At 39.5% G+C, this 18,666-nt stretch overlaps 1 protein-coding gene across 1 annotated transcript; it reads right to left on the bottom strand.

Annotated features, from left to right (window-relative positions):
• Positions 1-1,946: 1,946 nt before the first annotated feature.
• Positions 1,947-5,466, bottom strand: LOC107784723 (plant UBX domain-containing protein 4). The gene is made up of 4 exons (XM_016605895.2): positions 5,209-5,466; positions 3,515-3,803; positions 2,991-3,086; positions 1,947-2,603 (listed from the first exon to the last, which is right to left on the bottom strand). The coding sequence occupies exons 1-4, from the start codon at positions 5,364-5,366 to the stop codon at positions 2,232-2,234; spliced, it is 915 nt and encodes a 304-aa protein (XP_016461381.1). The 5' UTR covers positions 5,367-5,466; the 3' UTR covers positions 1,947-2,231.
• Between the last annotated feature and the right edge of the window lie 13,200 nt (positions 5,467-18,666).

Here is an 18,666-nt window from a genome sequence, read left to right on the forward strand (position 1 = left end):
CACATAACAATGCGTATTACTAAATATGTGTAGTCTTTTTCCTTCACTAGGATTTTTTTCCCACGTGGTGTTTTATAGTAAGGTTTTAATGAGGCACATTATCTTTTAACGAACATCCAAGGGAGAGTGTTATAAATATATTATATTATGGATGTTCATTTAGTACTTTGTTGTAAATAAGCTTCCTGAAGAAGCTTATCCATATGGGAATCTGCCGTAAATATATTTATCTATTTAGTACTCTATTGGAAATAAGCTTCTTTAAGAAGCTTATCACTTCGGTACCCGATTATGGATAAACATTACCCTCGGTAGAAGATTAATACAATGAGCTTATCTTTTCAGTACTCTGTTATGGATAATCATTACCCCTAGTAGAAGATTATCTATACTGGGTACAATGAGCTTATCCATTCAGTACTCTGTTATGGATAAACATTGCTCTCAGTAGAAGATTATCCATATCTAATATAGTAGCAGCTTACACAACAGCTTGTAGTAGCAGCTTACACAGCAGCTTGCAGTAGCAGCTTACATAGCTAGGGGTGTACATAGGTCGGGTTGGTTCGGATTTTACAATTACCAAACCAAACCAATTGTGTCAGATTATTAAATCTAAAGACCAAACCAAACTAATAAAACTCGGGTTTTTCACTCTCGGGTTTTCTCGGGGTTTCGGGTTATTCGGATTTTTTAAGTTTTTTTTTTTCCGGTAAAATCTTCGTAGAACAAAACATATAAATTATGCTTAAAATATTTCTTTAGTCCTAGTAAGATACAACTATATAAAGTATTTTCCAAGAAAATAATACGAAATATGATATATGTCATGGCATTATCCTAAATTATTCAACAATAAAGACAATAAAATTATGTAATATAAATATTACTAATTAAAAAATCATAATAAAAATAAACATAATCTAAAAGTACTAAGTCATGCTAAAATAAGTAGACTAATAAGGGATTGTTAAATACATGACTAAACGCTAAAGAAAAAATAAAAATAGGTTATGCATTTTTATCTAAATTATTGCAAAACAAAAAATAGATATTTACTACATTCTCGTTCGTAGTATTAAATTAAATGTCTTTTGTTAGAATTAGTATTGATTTGATTTTGGTTTGGGCTTTTGTTAGCACTATTTAATTTACTAATGTTAATGAATATAAAACTTATTGGAACATTCAAAAGTTCTAAGTCTAACCTTAAAATAATATCTCAAAAAATAAAATTATAAAATCTTTTAAGAAAGATTTATAAATTACATCACAATAAGTATATTTATATATTAAATATATCTAAAATTTACATATATGTAATGTCAGGTTGGTTTGGTTTCGGTTTGACTTTCTTTAGTTAAAACCAAACCAAACCAATTATGGTCGGGTTTTTTTTCCAACACCAAACCAAATTAAACCAACCCATAGTCGGGTTTTTTTTCTCGGTTCGACTCAAATTATCGGGTTGGTGCGGTTTGTCGATTTCCTTTGTACACCCCTATACACAGCAGCTTGCAGTAGCAGCTTACACAACAGCTTCCTTTCTTCTATAAATAGAAGAGATTTCAGTTCATTATGTACGTCAGTTTGAATTCGAATAATATATCAGTTTCTCTCTATACTTGTCTTTACTTTACGGTCTTAATTTTATAACAATGACCAAATTCTAGGAAACTTGCAAAATATAAGACAAATTATAATCAAATGCTTAAACCAAAATTTAAGAAGTTCCAATGGCTTCTATGATCTTGTCCTCGCCATTGAACTTTTTGCTGCTCTCTGGTAAAATTTTTCATTCAGTTCAAGTTTCATACCAAATACAACAGTTAACTAATGCATTTAGCATACCGCAAAATTCATCTTAAGATCTTATGAAGCCTACACACAGTGTGTCAATTTTCAACCACACATCAAGTCAACATTAAACCTTATACTGGGAACTCTTCTTCAATGCTCCAATCGTATAAAAACCATTATACTTACTTTCCACACCACAGTTGTTCTTACACGAGATGAACAAAATACCGTATGACAGAGTAGTAGACCGAGAAGGTACAACATCCCATTAAAGAAATACATAGATTCTAAACAAAAAACCACCGCTATCTTCATTCAGATGAACATTAGATTCACAAAGATTAAAAATAATATCCAGCCGTAAACGTATAACATATGTCCTGCCAGCAGTACGGAGTTAATAAATAAAAAGAAATTGATTTTGCACCTCATCAAAATTTTTGTATAACCACTGAATTCGCCAGTCCTGCTTGCTCAATTGTTTGGGTTGGGTCACTGAGGATTCTAGGAGGAAATCCAACCGTTTGCAGTTGAAAGGCCCTGGTGTCACTTGGCCTTGAAGCATCAATGAAGGCACGGATATCACCAACAGTCTGCTGGAAATTGAAGTGTGCAACCATGCGAGTTCCATCAGCTAATCTAATTTGAAGCGAGGTTGACGGCAATGAATCGTCCAGAACGCTTGTAGGTGCCGAGGCAGTGCTTATGGGAACCGAAGCAGATGGCTCGGAGGTTGCTGGAGTTGAGCTGCTTCCAAGTGTTCTTCCCACTCCCTGAAATGGTACTTGGCGTTTCTCTGGTTCCTGCAAGTGCGCCGGAAAATAAATCATGGTTAAGGTTTGTGTCAACTGTTGAACGACACGTTTATTGATTTTTTTTTTTAAATTCTTTTACGGTCAATATCGGAGAAGGGATTTTGCATGGTTTTAAACGCCTGCTGCTCAAAAGGACGAAACCTCGCGGGTATCTAGGGTAGGGGGGGGATAAACACTCTCCAAATAGATTAGTTGTCATGTTTTTTTCCTATCATATATAATAGAGTACACATCCACTAAAAACCTAACGTACTATGGCCAATGATATGTGTTACTTAGCTTGTTCCTCTTCCTTTTTATATCCCCTTTTCCATATTCGGTGTGTCAGAGGAGATAAAAACGAGAAAAATGGTGAACTGAATATGCAAAACTCACAGGACAGTTCTCATCCCTCCTTATGAGGTTGCAGTGCACCTGGGACCTAGTATCTGCAGGAGCCAACTCTCTTGGACATTCAGACTTTGTGATACTCTGCAAATGAAGCACCAGTACATTAAGAACCCAAAATTATCCAAAATTGAAAACATTTTAGCATCAAAAACACTGTGCAAAATATTCTGAAAAAATGAAGTGGACAATTTGCATATGAAACATATGAACAATATGCAAATGCGAGCTTAAGAGCATGGTCTTAAATGAAAATCTAGCTATGGTTAACTCCGGTCATTTACTCCAACTGGGGAGTTTAAATTACAAAAGCCATTTGCAGATGTCATGCCCCTATTCTCCTGATAATAGGAAGGGTAGAAATTGTAGATAAGAAAGGACAACTAATATTAGCAGCATGAGAATTTGTAAAGCTGAAATACACGCTAACTACTCACTATCTAGTAGGATCATGCGACCCACGATGTTTGTTCCTTTTCATGAATCTTTATTTTAGTTCTCACTACAGTTACCTCAAGAAAAGATGCATTTTCAGGATCATCCAGCCTTCTCAAAGGGCCATCATTTACAGTGAAACCATTTCTCCAGAAGATAATATTGTGTACAATGGACTCAGGCGGTTGAGGAGCTGATGTTGGTACTGTCTCCCCTGCAAGTGTTCTCCCAGTTCCAGTAAAACTTGTTGAGCTTGAACTAGGGACGACATTTTCCAAAGGACCTTGCGTGGCACCCACTTGCCTAGCTCGGTCAAAGATGGAGTCGACATCATTATGCTTTGAAGGATCTTGAACAAGCATTCCACTACAAGCATAATCATAGCTAGAATCAGGGATACAGTTATACATCAAAAACATGCTGGCCTCTCTATCTTCCTGTCAAAGGTTTATATATCAAATCTTCAATGTGCATAAAATAGCAAAAAACACAGAAGATGCTTCATGGATACAAGGGACAAACTACCATTACTTAGTTGCTAGAATCACGAGTTGCGACACATTTAGCAAGAACACATATGACGTGCTCAAAAGCTACCTTAGATCGAGATAAGAATAACATTCAAGCTGAATAGTAGAAATCAAGATACAGCCAAAAAATATAGGTATAGCAACAAACAAATTGACATGCATTTTTTGAGATGAGAAAAAAAGAAAAAACTTGCTTATGGACTTCTCCGAAAAAAGAAAAAAAAACCTGCTCATGGGATGTCTAAATTATATACTTGTCATATACACAACCTGAAAATAAGGAAAAGATTGAAGATATATGTAAATAACAAGTTGAAATAAGTTTGTAGTCTGACATCATTGAGTTACAAGATTGATGTAAAAATTATAGCTCGAATGGCCGAAAAAGAAGAAAAAACAGAAAAAGAAAGGAGCACCAAGGAAGGTAAGAATAAAAAAGGCTATAGAGAAAAACCTTGTGATTCCTAGAACCAGAGTATTAACAATATACGATTGCAGGTCTTAACATAAACCCCAAGCCAACTGCACTCAGCATCAACTTATCGCCTTCATCCCACACCGCCTTTTGTCAAAATCATTTCTTCTCATTCCAAACAATAAAAATACCTTTTAGCCACTACAAAAACACCTAAGTCTCAAGCTAGTTGAGGTTGGCCATATAAATCATCACTATCCAATCTGCTCCATTTTAACCCGAAGATTCTTCCCCCTCCCTACAACCATAACCTACCTCACATCCACCACTGTATTTCCTAGGAAACACTCTGTTTTCTATAAACACATGATCAAGAAAATCATTCTCAAAATATAAGACAACAATGGACCACAAGTCCACCAGCTTAGCACTAGCAACAAAACAATCAGCGCTACCTACAACTAAAAGGCAAACCTTTTTTTCCTTTAGTACCCGGTAACAAAAATAAATTCACAAAGTGCACCAAAATGGTAAAAGACAATGTTTTTTCCTGAGTCTTACATAGCAAAAATACAATTCACATCAAATACATCACTTTTAGCAAACTCTAACACATCATTCCTAATTATACTTGCAAACATGTAACAATAATGTTCAACTCAACACAAGTTATTGAAAAGTAAACAAATAGAATTTGGATTAAGACTCATGAAAGTTACAAATCGTAGTCCGTCAATAGCAATAAATGTGTAAAATTCACAGCTGATTGATCAATTAAGGAAGGACAAATAGTTATAGAGGAAGCTAGGGTTTGAGGAATGGATGCCTTTTTTCACCACCAGTGTAGTATTCTTGGGGGGCATCGGAATCGCTATCGGAATCATCGCGACCAGAAGGACGATTCAGATCGGAAAGTGTGCGAATGCCGCCGGCACGGCTTCCCGACGTTTGCCTAGAGGGCTTTTTGCTATCGCGTGAAGCCATTGATTCTACTCTCTGACTGTTGCTGCTGCAACTTGCGAAATTGGGGAATTTGATTCGATTCAATGATTATGCTAATCAGCTATTATTGTGTATGGGGGGGCCCGCCAAAACTTAAGTAAATGAAATTCGGCCATTTACAATTACTTTATCAAGTTCCAATATAATTTAGGCAAAATACATAAGTTACCCCCTAAACTATGGACTAAATCCCTGTTACACACTTTCTGACCACGAAAATCATCTTACACACTCAACCTTTCCTGAGTGTGTCTAATACACACCTTTTTTTTTCTTGACCAATTTTTCAAAATATGTATAAAGTCACGCACTAATAAGATTGTGACACGTGTTATTATTCTTTTAAAAATTAAAATATGTAAAATTACAATTATACCATTTACCATCTTCCCACTTGCATCTCTTTCTCTTCGCCGGCGACAACAACCAGACCTCTGCCATCTAATTCAAACAAAAACTAGAAGACCTAATCAAATGCTCCTAGCTTCTAATTTCTAAATATTTTCGAGATACAAAATTCGAGTACCAAATATTGGAATCTTTTGCAAAAAACTTATTAAGATTTGATCCAAACGCCAAAAACAATTAGTTGTACTAGAATATTGGTTCTTCTTAAGCAAACCTACAACCCTCTCCAATGATATATAATGGTAAGTGGGTTCTTTCATGGTTGCCCCCAACAGGTGTAAGGGGAAAAAGGAAGAGAAGAGAAAAAGGTGCTTCAATGGTGAAGGTATGGTGATTTTTCGACAGGTGAGTGTTGATTGATTTTAGGATGGTGGAAAGTTATGGAGCATCAATGGTGGACGATGGAGAGGTCTGGATGGGCTCTCGACGGGCAGGTGGTGGATTAGTTTAGAAAAATAAAAAAGAAAGAAACTAAAAAAAGGAAGGAAAGAAAGAAATTTTATTGTAATCGTTGGATAAATTTCACTAAATCTGAACCGTTTAAATAAAATATCAGACATATAATTTTTTAATGTTCAGATGCCTCATTTTGTTTGTAAAACACGCGCTAGCCACGTAGGCAAAGAGGTGTGTATTAGACACACTCTAGAAAGGTTGAGTGTGTAAGATGATTTTCATGGTCAGAAACTGTGTAACAGGGATTTGGTCCAAAGTTTAGGGGGTAACTTATGTATTTTGCCTTTAATCTATATACATATATAAAATTGTTATAAATATATTATATTATGGATGTGCATTTAGTATCCCATTGTAAATAAAGCTTATGCATATGGTACTCCGTCGTAAATATATTTATCTATTTAGTACTCTATTGGAAATAAGCCTCCTGAAAAAGTTTATCACTTCGGTACCCGGTTATGGATAAACATTATCCCCGGTAGAAGATTATCCATACCGTGTATAATAAGCTTATCCTTTCGATACTCCGTTATGGATAAACATTACTCCCGGTAGAAGATTATCCATACCAGGTATAATAAGCTTATCCTTTCGATACTCTGTTATGGATAAATATTACCCCGGTAGAATATTATCTATACCGGGTACAATGAGCTTATCCTTTCAGTACTCCGTTATGGATAAACATTAACCCCAATAGAAGATCATCTATACCGGGTACAATGTGTTTATCCTTTCATTACTCCGTTATGGATAAATATTACCTCCAGTAGAAGATTATATATACCTGGTACAATGAGCTTATCCTTTCAGTACTCCGTTATGGATAAACATTACTCTCAGTAGAGGATTATCCATATCTGGTATAGTAGCAATCTACACAATAGCTTCCTTTCTTCTATAAATAGAAGAGATTTCAGTTCATTATGTACATCAGTTTGAATTCGAATAATATATCAGTTTCTCTCTATACTTATCTTTACTTTACAATCTTTATTTTATAACACATTATCAGCACGATACTCTGCCATCTCGAGCAAATACTTTGAAAGTATCTGAGGTAAGAACTTTCTTTTTCTATATAATGTCAAATCTTTCTAAACTTGAATTTGTAGCCCTGGATATATTGGGCAAAAGCTACATGTCTTGGGTGTTTGATGCTGAAATTCATCTTGATGCGATGGGTCTGACAAACACCATCAAGGATAAAAATCAGGCATCAAACCAAGACCGTGCCAAAGCAATGATATTCTTACGCCATCACCTTGATGAAGGCCTGAAAATGGAATATCTCACTATTAAAGATCCAATCATACTGTGGAATAATTTGAAAGATAGATATGACCACATGACGACGGTCGTTCTTCCATAGGCACGATATGATTGGACTCGTCTAAGGCTACAAGATTTTAAATCTATCAGTGAGTATAATTCTGCTATGTTCAGAATTATTTCCCAATTGAAATTATGTGGTGATAATATTACTTATCATGATATGCTGGAAAAAACTTTCACCACTTTTCATACCTCGAATATGCTTCTGCAGCAGCAATATCGAGAGATGGAATTTAAAAAGTATTCTGAACTTATCTTACATCTTCTTATAGTCGAGCAACATAATGGGTTATTAATGAAAAACCATGAAAGCCGACCTACTGGTTCTTATCCATTTCCCGAAGTGAATGAGACGAACTTCCACCAAGCTAGACGTGGAAGAGGTCATGGCCCCAGCCGTGGTCATGGCCGTGGTTGGAGAAGAAACTCTAATCATGGTAATAATAATGCACCAAAGAACCCTCCTCGCCACTAACAGTGGAAAAGGAAGGAACAAAAGCATGAAGCGGTGCAAGCACCAAATGTAGAAAATGCATGCTATAGATGTGGAGGAAAATGACACTGGTCACGTACCTGTCGTATGCCAAAGCACCTGGTTGAGCTTTATCAAGCCTCCCTGAAGAAGACAGAGAAAAATGCTGAAGCAAATTTTATTTCTGAAGATAATTTAGACTTCATGCATTTGGATGTAGCTGATTACTTTGCACTCCCAGAAGGAGAAACAAGTCATGTAATTGATGGTGAATATGTAGAAATATAAATATTTTAATTTTTGTTGTTTGTAATAGAATCGTATGATTATGTAATTATTGTACATAAATAAAAATATGCTTTGATAATAACGTATACTATAATATATCTTATTTATGTCATTTTGAAGAATATGGATAACATTATTAGATCAACTTAAACTCTATCAGAGTTTGCAAGAAATATACAATCACCAGAAGTAGTTATATTTTGTATATCTCATTGTAATTATATTTTGTTAACCATCAAAAGGGGTATATGTCTATGACCACCATAAGTGATAATTTAGGCTTTCTATGGTTACAAATGAAGATAAGCTACATAAATATTCTCTATATTGAATGCACGCCTCGATTTTCTCCTGAAGTAGCAAATATTATAAAAGAGGTTGAGTCATCACAATTTGATGTGATTAATGCACATTCAAATAATTATGTTCGATTTCTTGAAGGATGAGAACTTTGATATATGTCCATTCCCTGAAGTGAATGTGACAATATTAATAAATTTTGTAATATAAATGCGCTCCTGATGTGAATATATTACAATTCACCTCCAGAAGAGGTAATATAATTGAGAGAATATATATTTCGTATTTTAAATTTGTTCCTGAAGAAGTAACACAATTGAAATTGCCTCCGGAAGTAGAAAAATATTATGCAGAGGAGTTTTCTTGTGCTTAAACAATTGTTTTATATTGTTTATTTGATTGTGATTTTCTCTCATGATACCAGAATGTCTGAGCAATATTTGATAGTACAAAATATATCAACAACTCTTGAAGAGCTAACTGTTTGCCTAGAAGACACATGACACCAGTAGTGTCCGATAAATATTAGATTGTGGATACTAAATGAAGACTCTTGAATAGTTTATATAAAAATATGTCATTCATATTATATGATAATGGTCAAAACATATGTTGTAGTAAACATGAAGTTTACTAATACAAGTGACTATCATATTGATACTACAAATGATTGGAAGATTGAAAATCTTTATGTTTCCACAATCATAGGGGGTAAAATAATATGTATGTGAGAAGTTACTCGCCTTATTCTTCAATTTGTACTACATCATGTATCATAGTAAATCAGAAATTTACTAATGCAAATGTTTATGCCATAGTAAACTAGAAGTTTACTAAGAGATAACACATGCCACGATAAACTTGAAGTTTTCATTTGCCGTTTTTAAATGAACTATTTGAGAATTCTGATAAGCATATACTGAAGAACCAGAAGATTTTTCAAGAATTCTCTTGTGCTGCTTGTTCTCATAATATTATACCGGCTAAAGTTGGGACTAAGACCCCTGAATTCTGGAATATATAAAAGGTGAATATGGGCCTATTCACCTATCATGTGAATCATTTATAGATACATATATAAGATGGTTACATGTATGTTTATTGTCAACCTGTAGTTTGACATTTGAGATTGCTTTTTTTAATTAAGAGCATAACTTTCAGATTATTGAATCAAGACAGATCATCTTCATAATGCTGGTTTATATCCAAGCTGGTTTAGCACTTAATACCTCATACTAATGGCTAAACTATTGCTTATGAGAACAAAGCTTCATGTGTTGGTCTAAGATATTCTAAATTATATACAACAACACTTGTATGCATCAGACCAACAATATATGCTAAAGTCCCCCCCCCCTTCCCCCCACAATTGGTTTAAGATCAGAAATCAAATATTTTACTATCTTTTGATATGTGGTATATGATTAATTTCTCTACCACAATACACAAAAATATGTTTCCCAAAGAAGATTGGGGATATATGTTAATTTTTCTAACATTTGGGGGATGAAATAAACAGCTGAAAAATATGTAATATGAATCGAATTATCATTAATATGATCCTCAGTTAGAAAATAATCCAAGTTAAATGCCAGAAGCATTTGCTGATCCAAAATTTAATATCATATTTTAGCTGCAAATGCTCCTATTAAAATTAAAGTCTCTGAAGGATAAAGTTTACTGTACGCATGAAGCGTGGTAGACCAATCGGTTCCAAAGGTAACTATCACGACCCATTTCCGTAATAGGTCATGAAGGCGCCCGATACCGTTGCCAGGCAGGCCAACGCGGAAACATAATTAAATTCTTATATTACTTTCATCAGAAACAAGTAAAGCAGATGCTCCAATTTAGATTTAAAACCAGGAGTGATCAATAGTGTATATAACCCGATTATACAACCCAGAATAAATGTCTACTAATGTGTGTGTCAAGACCTGGTGTCACAAGTATAGGCATCTAGTAGAATATACAAAAGAATCACACTATCCTAATGTCCGAAAACGAATAGACAACAAAAATACATAAGAAAGACTTCTTCAGGCTGCTGAACGACATGGGAGGGAAGTAGCTCACCGTAGAAGTCTCGAGTCCGCTCAGGGATGCGCACCAGACTGAGAGCCAGATACACATGCCTCAGATCCTGTACAATTAAGTACAGAAGTGTAGTATGAGTACATAAACAATATGTACCCAGTAAGTATCGATCGACTTGATACTTACTAGGGTCAAAATAATATGATAAAGTGTTATGCTAAGCATGGGGATCACCAGTAATCAACAGTTTATAACGAAAAGCAATAATCATGTTCTTGACCATATTTCAGTTAGCCATTTACATTTCAAAATACTTAACAAAACAAGTCATGTATAAGATTTCGCATAAATATCATGCACACGTTATGCCGAGGTCGACGACCCGCTCCAATAGAAAATAAATTGTGCACTGCCGAGGGTTGAACGGCGCGAACCATAGATGCATCTATTTACACCGAGGCGATCGGCCCGATCCATAAATATCAAGAAACATCAAGAATACACACAAAGGCGCATTTATATACAAATAGATTCTTACAAGAGTTCAACAAGTTCACATGTTCACCTTTATTTCTTTCCAAGTCTCTAACATATCATAAATGATCACATTAGCAAGTTAATATGGAGATATTCACAATTTAGGCATGATGTGGGTCCTAATCTACCCAAACAATTAACATCATAGTAGCTATACACGGACTCTTGTCACCTAGTGCGTACGTAGCCCCTGCATTTAGTAGCAATTTTCTCAATTATTATACCTATGGGGACAATTTCCTCTTACAAGGTTAGAAAGGAGACTCATCTCGCTCCAAGCGCACTTCCAAATATCAAGAACAAGTCCAAGCCCTCAATTCGGAGCCGAACAATCCCAAACTAGTTAAATGAAGTAAGAACTAGTCAATATAGACTCACAAGATCGAATTCTAACTATTTAAGCAATTTCCCAACCTTTTACACAAGTTTCCTAAATTTCGACCCCAGGCCCACGTGCCCGGATTCCGAGATTTTTCGAAGGAAGTTGTTCTCTACAACCTAAGGATCAATAATATATGATTCCTAATTCATTTCATAACAAATTTCGTGGTTAAATCTAAGTTTTATTAAAACCTCAGGTTTTGCTCTAACCCCTTGATTTTTACCTAATTTCTAGTATTTAATCTATCTAATATGCAAGTATTAAACTAAAGATGCATGGAATAAACTTACCTCACAATGCTAAGTAGAAGTCTCCTCTCCAAAGCTTCCAAAATCGATAATGGAAGAGTGTATAAGTGATAAAAATGGTATTGAACTCGTATTAAATGAACCTCACTGCCCAGCGATTTCCGCATCTGCGGTCAAGGGACCGCATCTATGGTCCCGCATCTGCGAGAATTAGACCGCATCTACGAAAAGGGGAGGGAAAGCTGGGACCGCATCTGCAGTCTCAGGGCCGCATCTGCGGTTTCCTGGCCTAGCCACCTGGGCCGCTTCTGCGATGGAAGACCCGCATCTGCGGTTCTTGACAGAAGCAGCAATCCTTCAGCCCTTTCCAAATTTTCCACTTCACTCGAGCCTCGTCCGTTTGAAGCTCGGGGCTCCCGGGCCTCGCCCGAATATACCGACAAGTCTGAAATCACGAGGCGGACCTATTCAAACCTTCGGAACACCCGAAATACGGCAAAACTAGAAATCATCCCTTAAAACCAAATGAATCAAACTTATGAACTTCATGTTCTTAATTTCCCTCTAACGGGCTAAAACGCCCTTAAACTACTCGGATTGACACCAAATTTTATAGGCAAGTCTTAAATGATATTTTGGACCTGTACCAGGTTTCAGAACCAAAATACGAGCCCGATACCTAGGAAATCAATGATTACTTAGTTTCTTTAAATCCTTAAAACTTCAAATTAACAATTTCTAATAAAAATTCACTACTCGGGCTAGGGACCTCGGAATTCGATCACGGGCATACATCCAGGTCCCATATTTTTCCACGGACCCTCCGGGACCGTCAAATCATGGATACGGGTCCATTTGCTCAAAATGTTGACCAAAGTCAAACTTAGTCTTTCAAGAGAATCTTAAAGAATTAAATGGACATATTTCACTCAAAACTCTTCCAATTCCCGTTCCGACCGTCCCCGCAAGTCGTAAATTATCTAAAGAAAGCACGGGAAGTTTTATTTAAGGGAACAGGGTCCTAGAAGGCAAAACGACCAGTCGGGTCGTTACATTCTCCATCTCTTAAACAAACGTTCGTCCTCGAACAGACATACAAAAGTACATGAACTGCTGAATAAATAGGGATATCTGCTCTGCATGTCCTCCTCGGACTCTTAGGTCGCCTCCTCAACTGGTTGGCCCCTCCACTGGACACTTATTGCAGAAATCCTCTTGGACCTCAACTGGCGATCTTGTCTATCAATAATGGCAACTGGCTCCTCCTCGTAACCCAAACTCTCATCCAGCTTGATAGTACTGTAGTCCAACACATGGGATAGGTCGGCGTGATACTTCCGTAGCATTGATACATGAAAAACTGGATGAACTCCCGATAAGCTGGGGGTAAAGCAAGCTCATAGGCAACCTCCCCAACTCGCCGCAACACCTCAAAGGGACCAATAAACCTTGGGCTCAACTTGCCCTTCTTCCCGAACCTCATAATGCCCTTCATTGGCGAGACTTTCAAGAGAACCTTCTCGCTAACCATAAATGATACATCACGTGCCTTCTGATCTGCGTAACTCTTCTGCCTGGATGAGCTGTGCGAAGCCTCTCCTGAATCAACTTTACCTTATCCAAGGCATCCTGTACCAAATCTGTACAGTAATTTAGCCTCACCCGGTTCAAACCACTCAATAGGAGAACGACAGCGTCGACCATATAAAGCCTTGTACAGAGCCATCTCTATGCTGGACTGATAGTTATTGTTGTACAAAAACTCCGCTAAAGGCAAGAACTGATCCCACTGCCCCCCAAAGTCAATCGCACATGCTCTAAGCATATCCTCTAAAATCTGAACCGTCCGCTCCGACTGCCGTCGGTCTGAGGATGGAATGTTGTGCTAAGCTCTACATGGGGCCCCAACTCACTCTGAACGACTCTCCAGAAATGGGAAGTGAATTGAGGGCCTCTGTCTGATATGATAGAAATAGGCACAACGTGCAACCAAACTATCTCCCGAATATAAACTTGAGCATACCTATCCGCTATATAGGTAGTCGCCACTGGAATGAAGTGAGCCGACTTGGTCAACCTATCCACAATGACCCATACTGAATCAAACTTCCGCAAAGTCCGCGGCAACCCAACTACGAAATCCATGGTGATGCGCTCCCACTTCCACTCCGGAATAGGCATCTGCTGAAGTAGGCCACCCAGCCTCTGGTGCTCATACTTGACCTGCTGGCAATTCAAACATTTAGCCACATACTACACTATGTCCTTCTTCATTCTCCGCCACCAAAAATGCTGCCTCAAGTCATGATACATCTTCGTGGCACCCGGATGAATGGAATACCGCGAACTGTGGGCCTCCTCTAGAATCCTCTCCCTCAGACCATCAACATTAGGAACACATAGACACCCCTGAAGCCGCAAAATACCATCCTCGCCAATAGAAACCTCATTGGCACCTCCCTGAAGTACCGTCTCTCTAAGAACAGCCAAATGTGGATTATCAAACTGCCATGCCTTAATTTGCCCCAATAAAGAAGACTGAGCCACCATGCACACAAGAACTCAGCTGGGCTCTGAAATGTCCAACCTCACAAGTATGTTAGCCAATGACTGAATGTCCAAACCTGTGGTCTCTCCCCTGCTGGAATGAATGCCAAACTACCTATCCTCTCTGCCTTCCTGCTTAAGGCATCCGTAACCACATTTGCCTTGCCCGGATGATAAAGAATGGTAATGTCATAATCCTTCAGCAACTCAAGCCACCTGCGCTACCTCAAATTAAGATCCCTCTACTTGAACAAATGCTGCAAGCTGCGATGATCAGTATAAACCTCACATGACACCCCATACAGATAATGCCTCCATATCTTAAGGGCATGAACAATCATGGCCAACTCTAGATCCTGCACATGATAATTCTTCTCGTGAACCTTCAGCTGACGCGAAGCATATGCAATAACTTGCCCCTCCTGCATCAATACACATCCCAAGACAATGCGTAAAGCGTCGCAATATATTGTATACATCCCCGAGCCGGAAGGCAATACAAGAACTAGTGCCGTAGTCAAAGCTGTCTTGAGCTTCTGGAAGCTCTCCTCACAATCATCGGACCAACGGAATGGAGCACCCTTCTGGGTCAATCTTATCAAAGGTGATGAAATAGATGAAAAGCCCTGCACGAATCGCCGGTAATAACCAGCTAGCCCCAGGAAGCTCCTGATCTCGGTCACGAAGTAGGACGTGGCCAACTCTGAACTGCCTCAATCTTCTTGGGATCCACCTTAATACCCTCTCGTGACACAACATGCCCCAAGAATGCCACTGATTCTAGCCAAAACTCACACTTGGATAACTTAGCATACAACTTCTGCTCTCGCAAGTTCTGAAGTACTACTCTCAAATGTTGTTCGTGCTCCCCTAGACTAGGTGAGTATATCAAGATGTCGTCAATGAAGACGATGACAAACAAATCAATATAAGGCCTGAATACCCTGATCATCAAATCCATAAATGTTGCTGGGGCATTAGTCAAGCCAAAGGACATCACCAGAAACTCATAATGGCCATATCTAGTCCAGAATGCAGTCTTCAGAACATCTGAGTCCCGAATCTTCAGCTGATGATACCACCTTGACCTCAAGTCGATCTTAGAAAACACCCTAGCACCCTGCAACTGGTTGAACAAATCCTCGATACGAGTCAACGAATACTTGTTCTTCATGGTGACTTTGTTCAACTGGCGGTAATCAATGCACATCCGCATAGTCCCATCCTTCTTCTTCACAAATAACACTGGTGCACCCCAAGGCGATATACTGGGCCTAACAAACCCCTTTGCCAACAACTCCTCAAGCTGCTCCTTCAACTCCTTCAATTTTTTAGGAGCCATACGGTACGGTGGAATAGATATAGGCTGAGTGCCTGGAGCCAAATCAATACAGAAATCAATATCACGATCCGGAGGCTTGCTAGGAAGATCATAAGGAAAAACATCGGTAAACTCTTGGACTACTGGTACCGAATTAATCGTCGAAGACTCTACGGTGGTGTCTCGAACATAATCTAAATAAGCCAAACACCCCTTCTCGACCATATGCCGAGCCTTCAGGAAAGAAATAACCCGACTAGGTGTATCAACTGTGGAACCCTTCCACTCCAACCTCGGCAACCCTGGCATCACTAGTGAAATAGTTTTGGCATGGCAATCTAGGACGGCGAGATATGGAGATAACCAATCCATGCCCAGGATGACCTCAAAATTGATCATATCAAGCAACAAAAGATCTACTCTAGTCTCGAAACCACATAAGGTGACCATACGGGACCGATAGATCCAATCCACAACCACAGAATCACCCACATGAGTGGACACATGAACAGGAGTGCCCAAAGGCTCAGGAGAAATAACCAGGAAACGAGCAAATAGAGACGATACATATGAATAAGTAGACCCTGGATCAAATAGTACCGAAGCATCCCTACCACCAATGGAAATAATACCTGTGATGATGGCATATGAGGCCAATGCATCTGGCCTGGATGGAAGGGCATAGAATCTGGCTGGAGCGTCGGCTGGCAAGCCTCCACCTGACTGAGCAGTAGCTGGCTGACTCTCCCTGCCTGGCCTCCACCTCTAGGATGGCCTCTACTAGCCTGCCCTCCACCTCTAGGTGGCTGGGCAGTTAGTGCTGAAATCATGGGCTACTGACCCTGTTGCACTGCCTTGCCCCGAAGTCTGGGGTAGTATCTCCTCATGTAACCAGGGTCTCTGCACTCAAAACAACTACGCGGTGCGGCGACCTGCTGCCTTGATGGCTGACTCTGAAAACCTGTAGATCTACTGGAAGAGGCTTGGATAGCTAGTAGGCAGTATGAACTCTCCGACATAGCACTGAAATAGGAACCAGAAGAATCCAGAGGACCTGGATACCCATTGGAGGAACCTTGAATAGCTAGCGGGCGATAAGAACTCTCTGGTATGGCGCTGAAATAGGGGCGTGTTGGAGCACCCCGAGCAGGTGGTGGTGCTGAAAATGGGGGCCTGCTAGGTTGATCCCTCCCAAACTGACCTCTACCCCTAGCCGGGGCGCCTCTAAACTCTCCGGAGAATCTAGCCCTCTTATCCTGCTACATCTGCTCTCTACCCCTCAGACGATATCCCTCAATCCTGCGAGCAATCTCAACCACTAGTTGATACCCTGTACCCATCTCTACCTCTCGGGCCATACCAGATTGGATAATGGGGTGTAACCCCGTAACAAATCTCTGCACTCTCTCTGTATCTGTGGAAGTATCATAAGTGCATGGCGAGACAACTTAGAGAACTCACCTCATAATCGGTCACCGACATCTGGCCCTGCTCAAGATGCTCAAACTGATACCGCAGCTCTTCCCTCTCAGAGGGTGGAATGTACCAATCCAGGAATAACTGTGTGAACTGACCTCAAGTGAGGGGAGGAGAACCTACTGGCCTGCCAAGAGCATAGGACTGCCACCATCTACGGGCCCTGCCCTCCATCTGAAAAGTAGTAAAGTCAACTCCATGTGACTCCAATATCCTCATGTTGTGCAGTCTATCCCTGCACCTGTCGATGAAGTCTTGGGCATCCTCATGTCGCTCACCCCCGAAGATAGGAGGGTGAAGTCTAGTCCATCTGTCCAATAACTTCTGCGGGTCACCGTCTACAACTAGTTTGGGCTGGGGCGCCACTGCGGCGACTGGATGGGCCACATCTGTGGGTAGTGCACCCGGAGTCTAATACACTGCAGCTGCATGGCCTGGAGCTTTAGCAGTAGGGGTCTGTGTTCCCCCTCCTGCTTGTGAGGTAGATGGATCTGCTGGAAATAAACCAGCCTGAGTCATAGAATCCATGAACCGTAGCATGCCCATGACCTTCTGAAATCCCGGTGCTATCATAAAATATGCAAGGGTAGGCTCAACTGCGGGCACCTCGCCCTACTCCTCGATGATAGGATCTCCCGCAGGATCTGCTGGTGGTGCTACTAGAATAGCTTTGGGACACCCTCGTCCCCTACCACGGGCCGGTGCCCTCCTCTGGCCTCTAGCAATAGGGGGAGCAGCTCTTCCCGGGTCCGGAACGTCAGCCGTACGTGTCCTCACCATCTGTGAGTGAATAGAGGAGGGAAATTTAGTACACCAACCACTACACGATAGGAAATGAATAAAGAGTAGTCTTTCCTAATACCCTATAGCTTCTCAAAAATAAATACAGACGTCTCCGTACCGATCTACAAGACTCTATTAGGTTTGCCCATGACTTGTGAGACTTACGTGAACCTAGTGCTCTGATACCATGTTGTCACGACCCATTTCTGTAATAGGTCATGAAGGCGCCCGACACCATTGCCACGCAAACCAACAAGGAAACATAATTAAATTCTTATATTACTTTTATCAGAAACAAGTAAAGCAGATGCTCCAATTTAGATTTAAAACTAGGAGTGATCAATAATGTATAAAACCCGATTATACAACCCAGAATAAATGTCTACTAATGTGTGTGCCAAAACCTGGTGTCACAAGTATATGCATCTAGTGGAATATACAAAAGAATGTCTCTATCCTACTGTCTGAGATAGAAAAGACAACAAAAGTAAGAAAAGACTCCATCCGGCTGCGGAACGGCATAGGAAGGAAGCAGCTCACCGTGGAAGTCCCGGTCACTAAATCAGGGGCGCGCGCCTCAGATCCTGTACAATTAAGTCTAGAAGTGTAGTATGAGTACATAAACAATATGTACCCAGTAAGTATCCTGTCTAATCTCGAAAAAGTAGAGACGAGAGGTCGACTTGATA

This window comes from Nicotiana tabacum, chromosome 3 (assembly GCF_000715075.1).
Source record: "Nicotiana tabacum cultivar K326 chromosome 3, ASM71507v2, whole genome shotgun sequence".
Lineage (NCBI taxonomy): Eukaryota > Viridiplantae > Streptophyta > Magnoliopsida > Solanales > Solanaceae > Nicotiana > Nicotiana tabacum.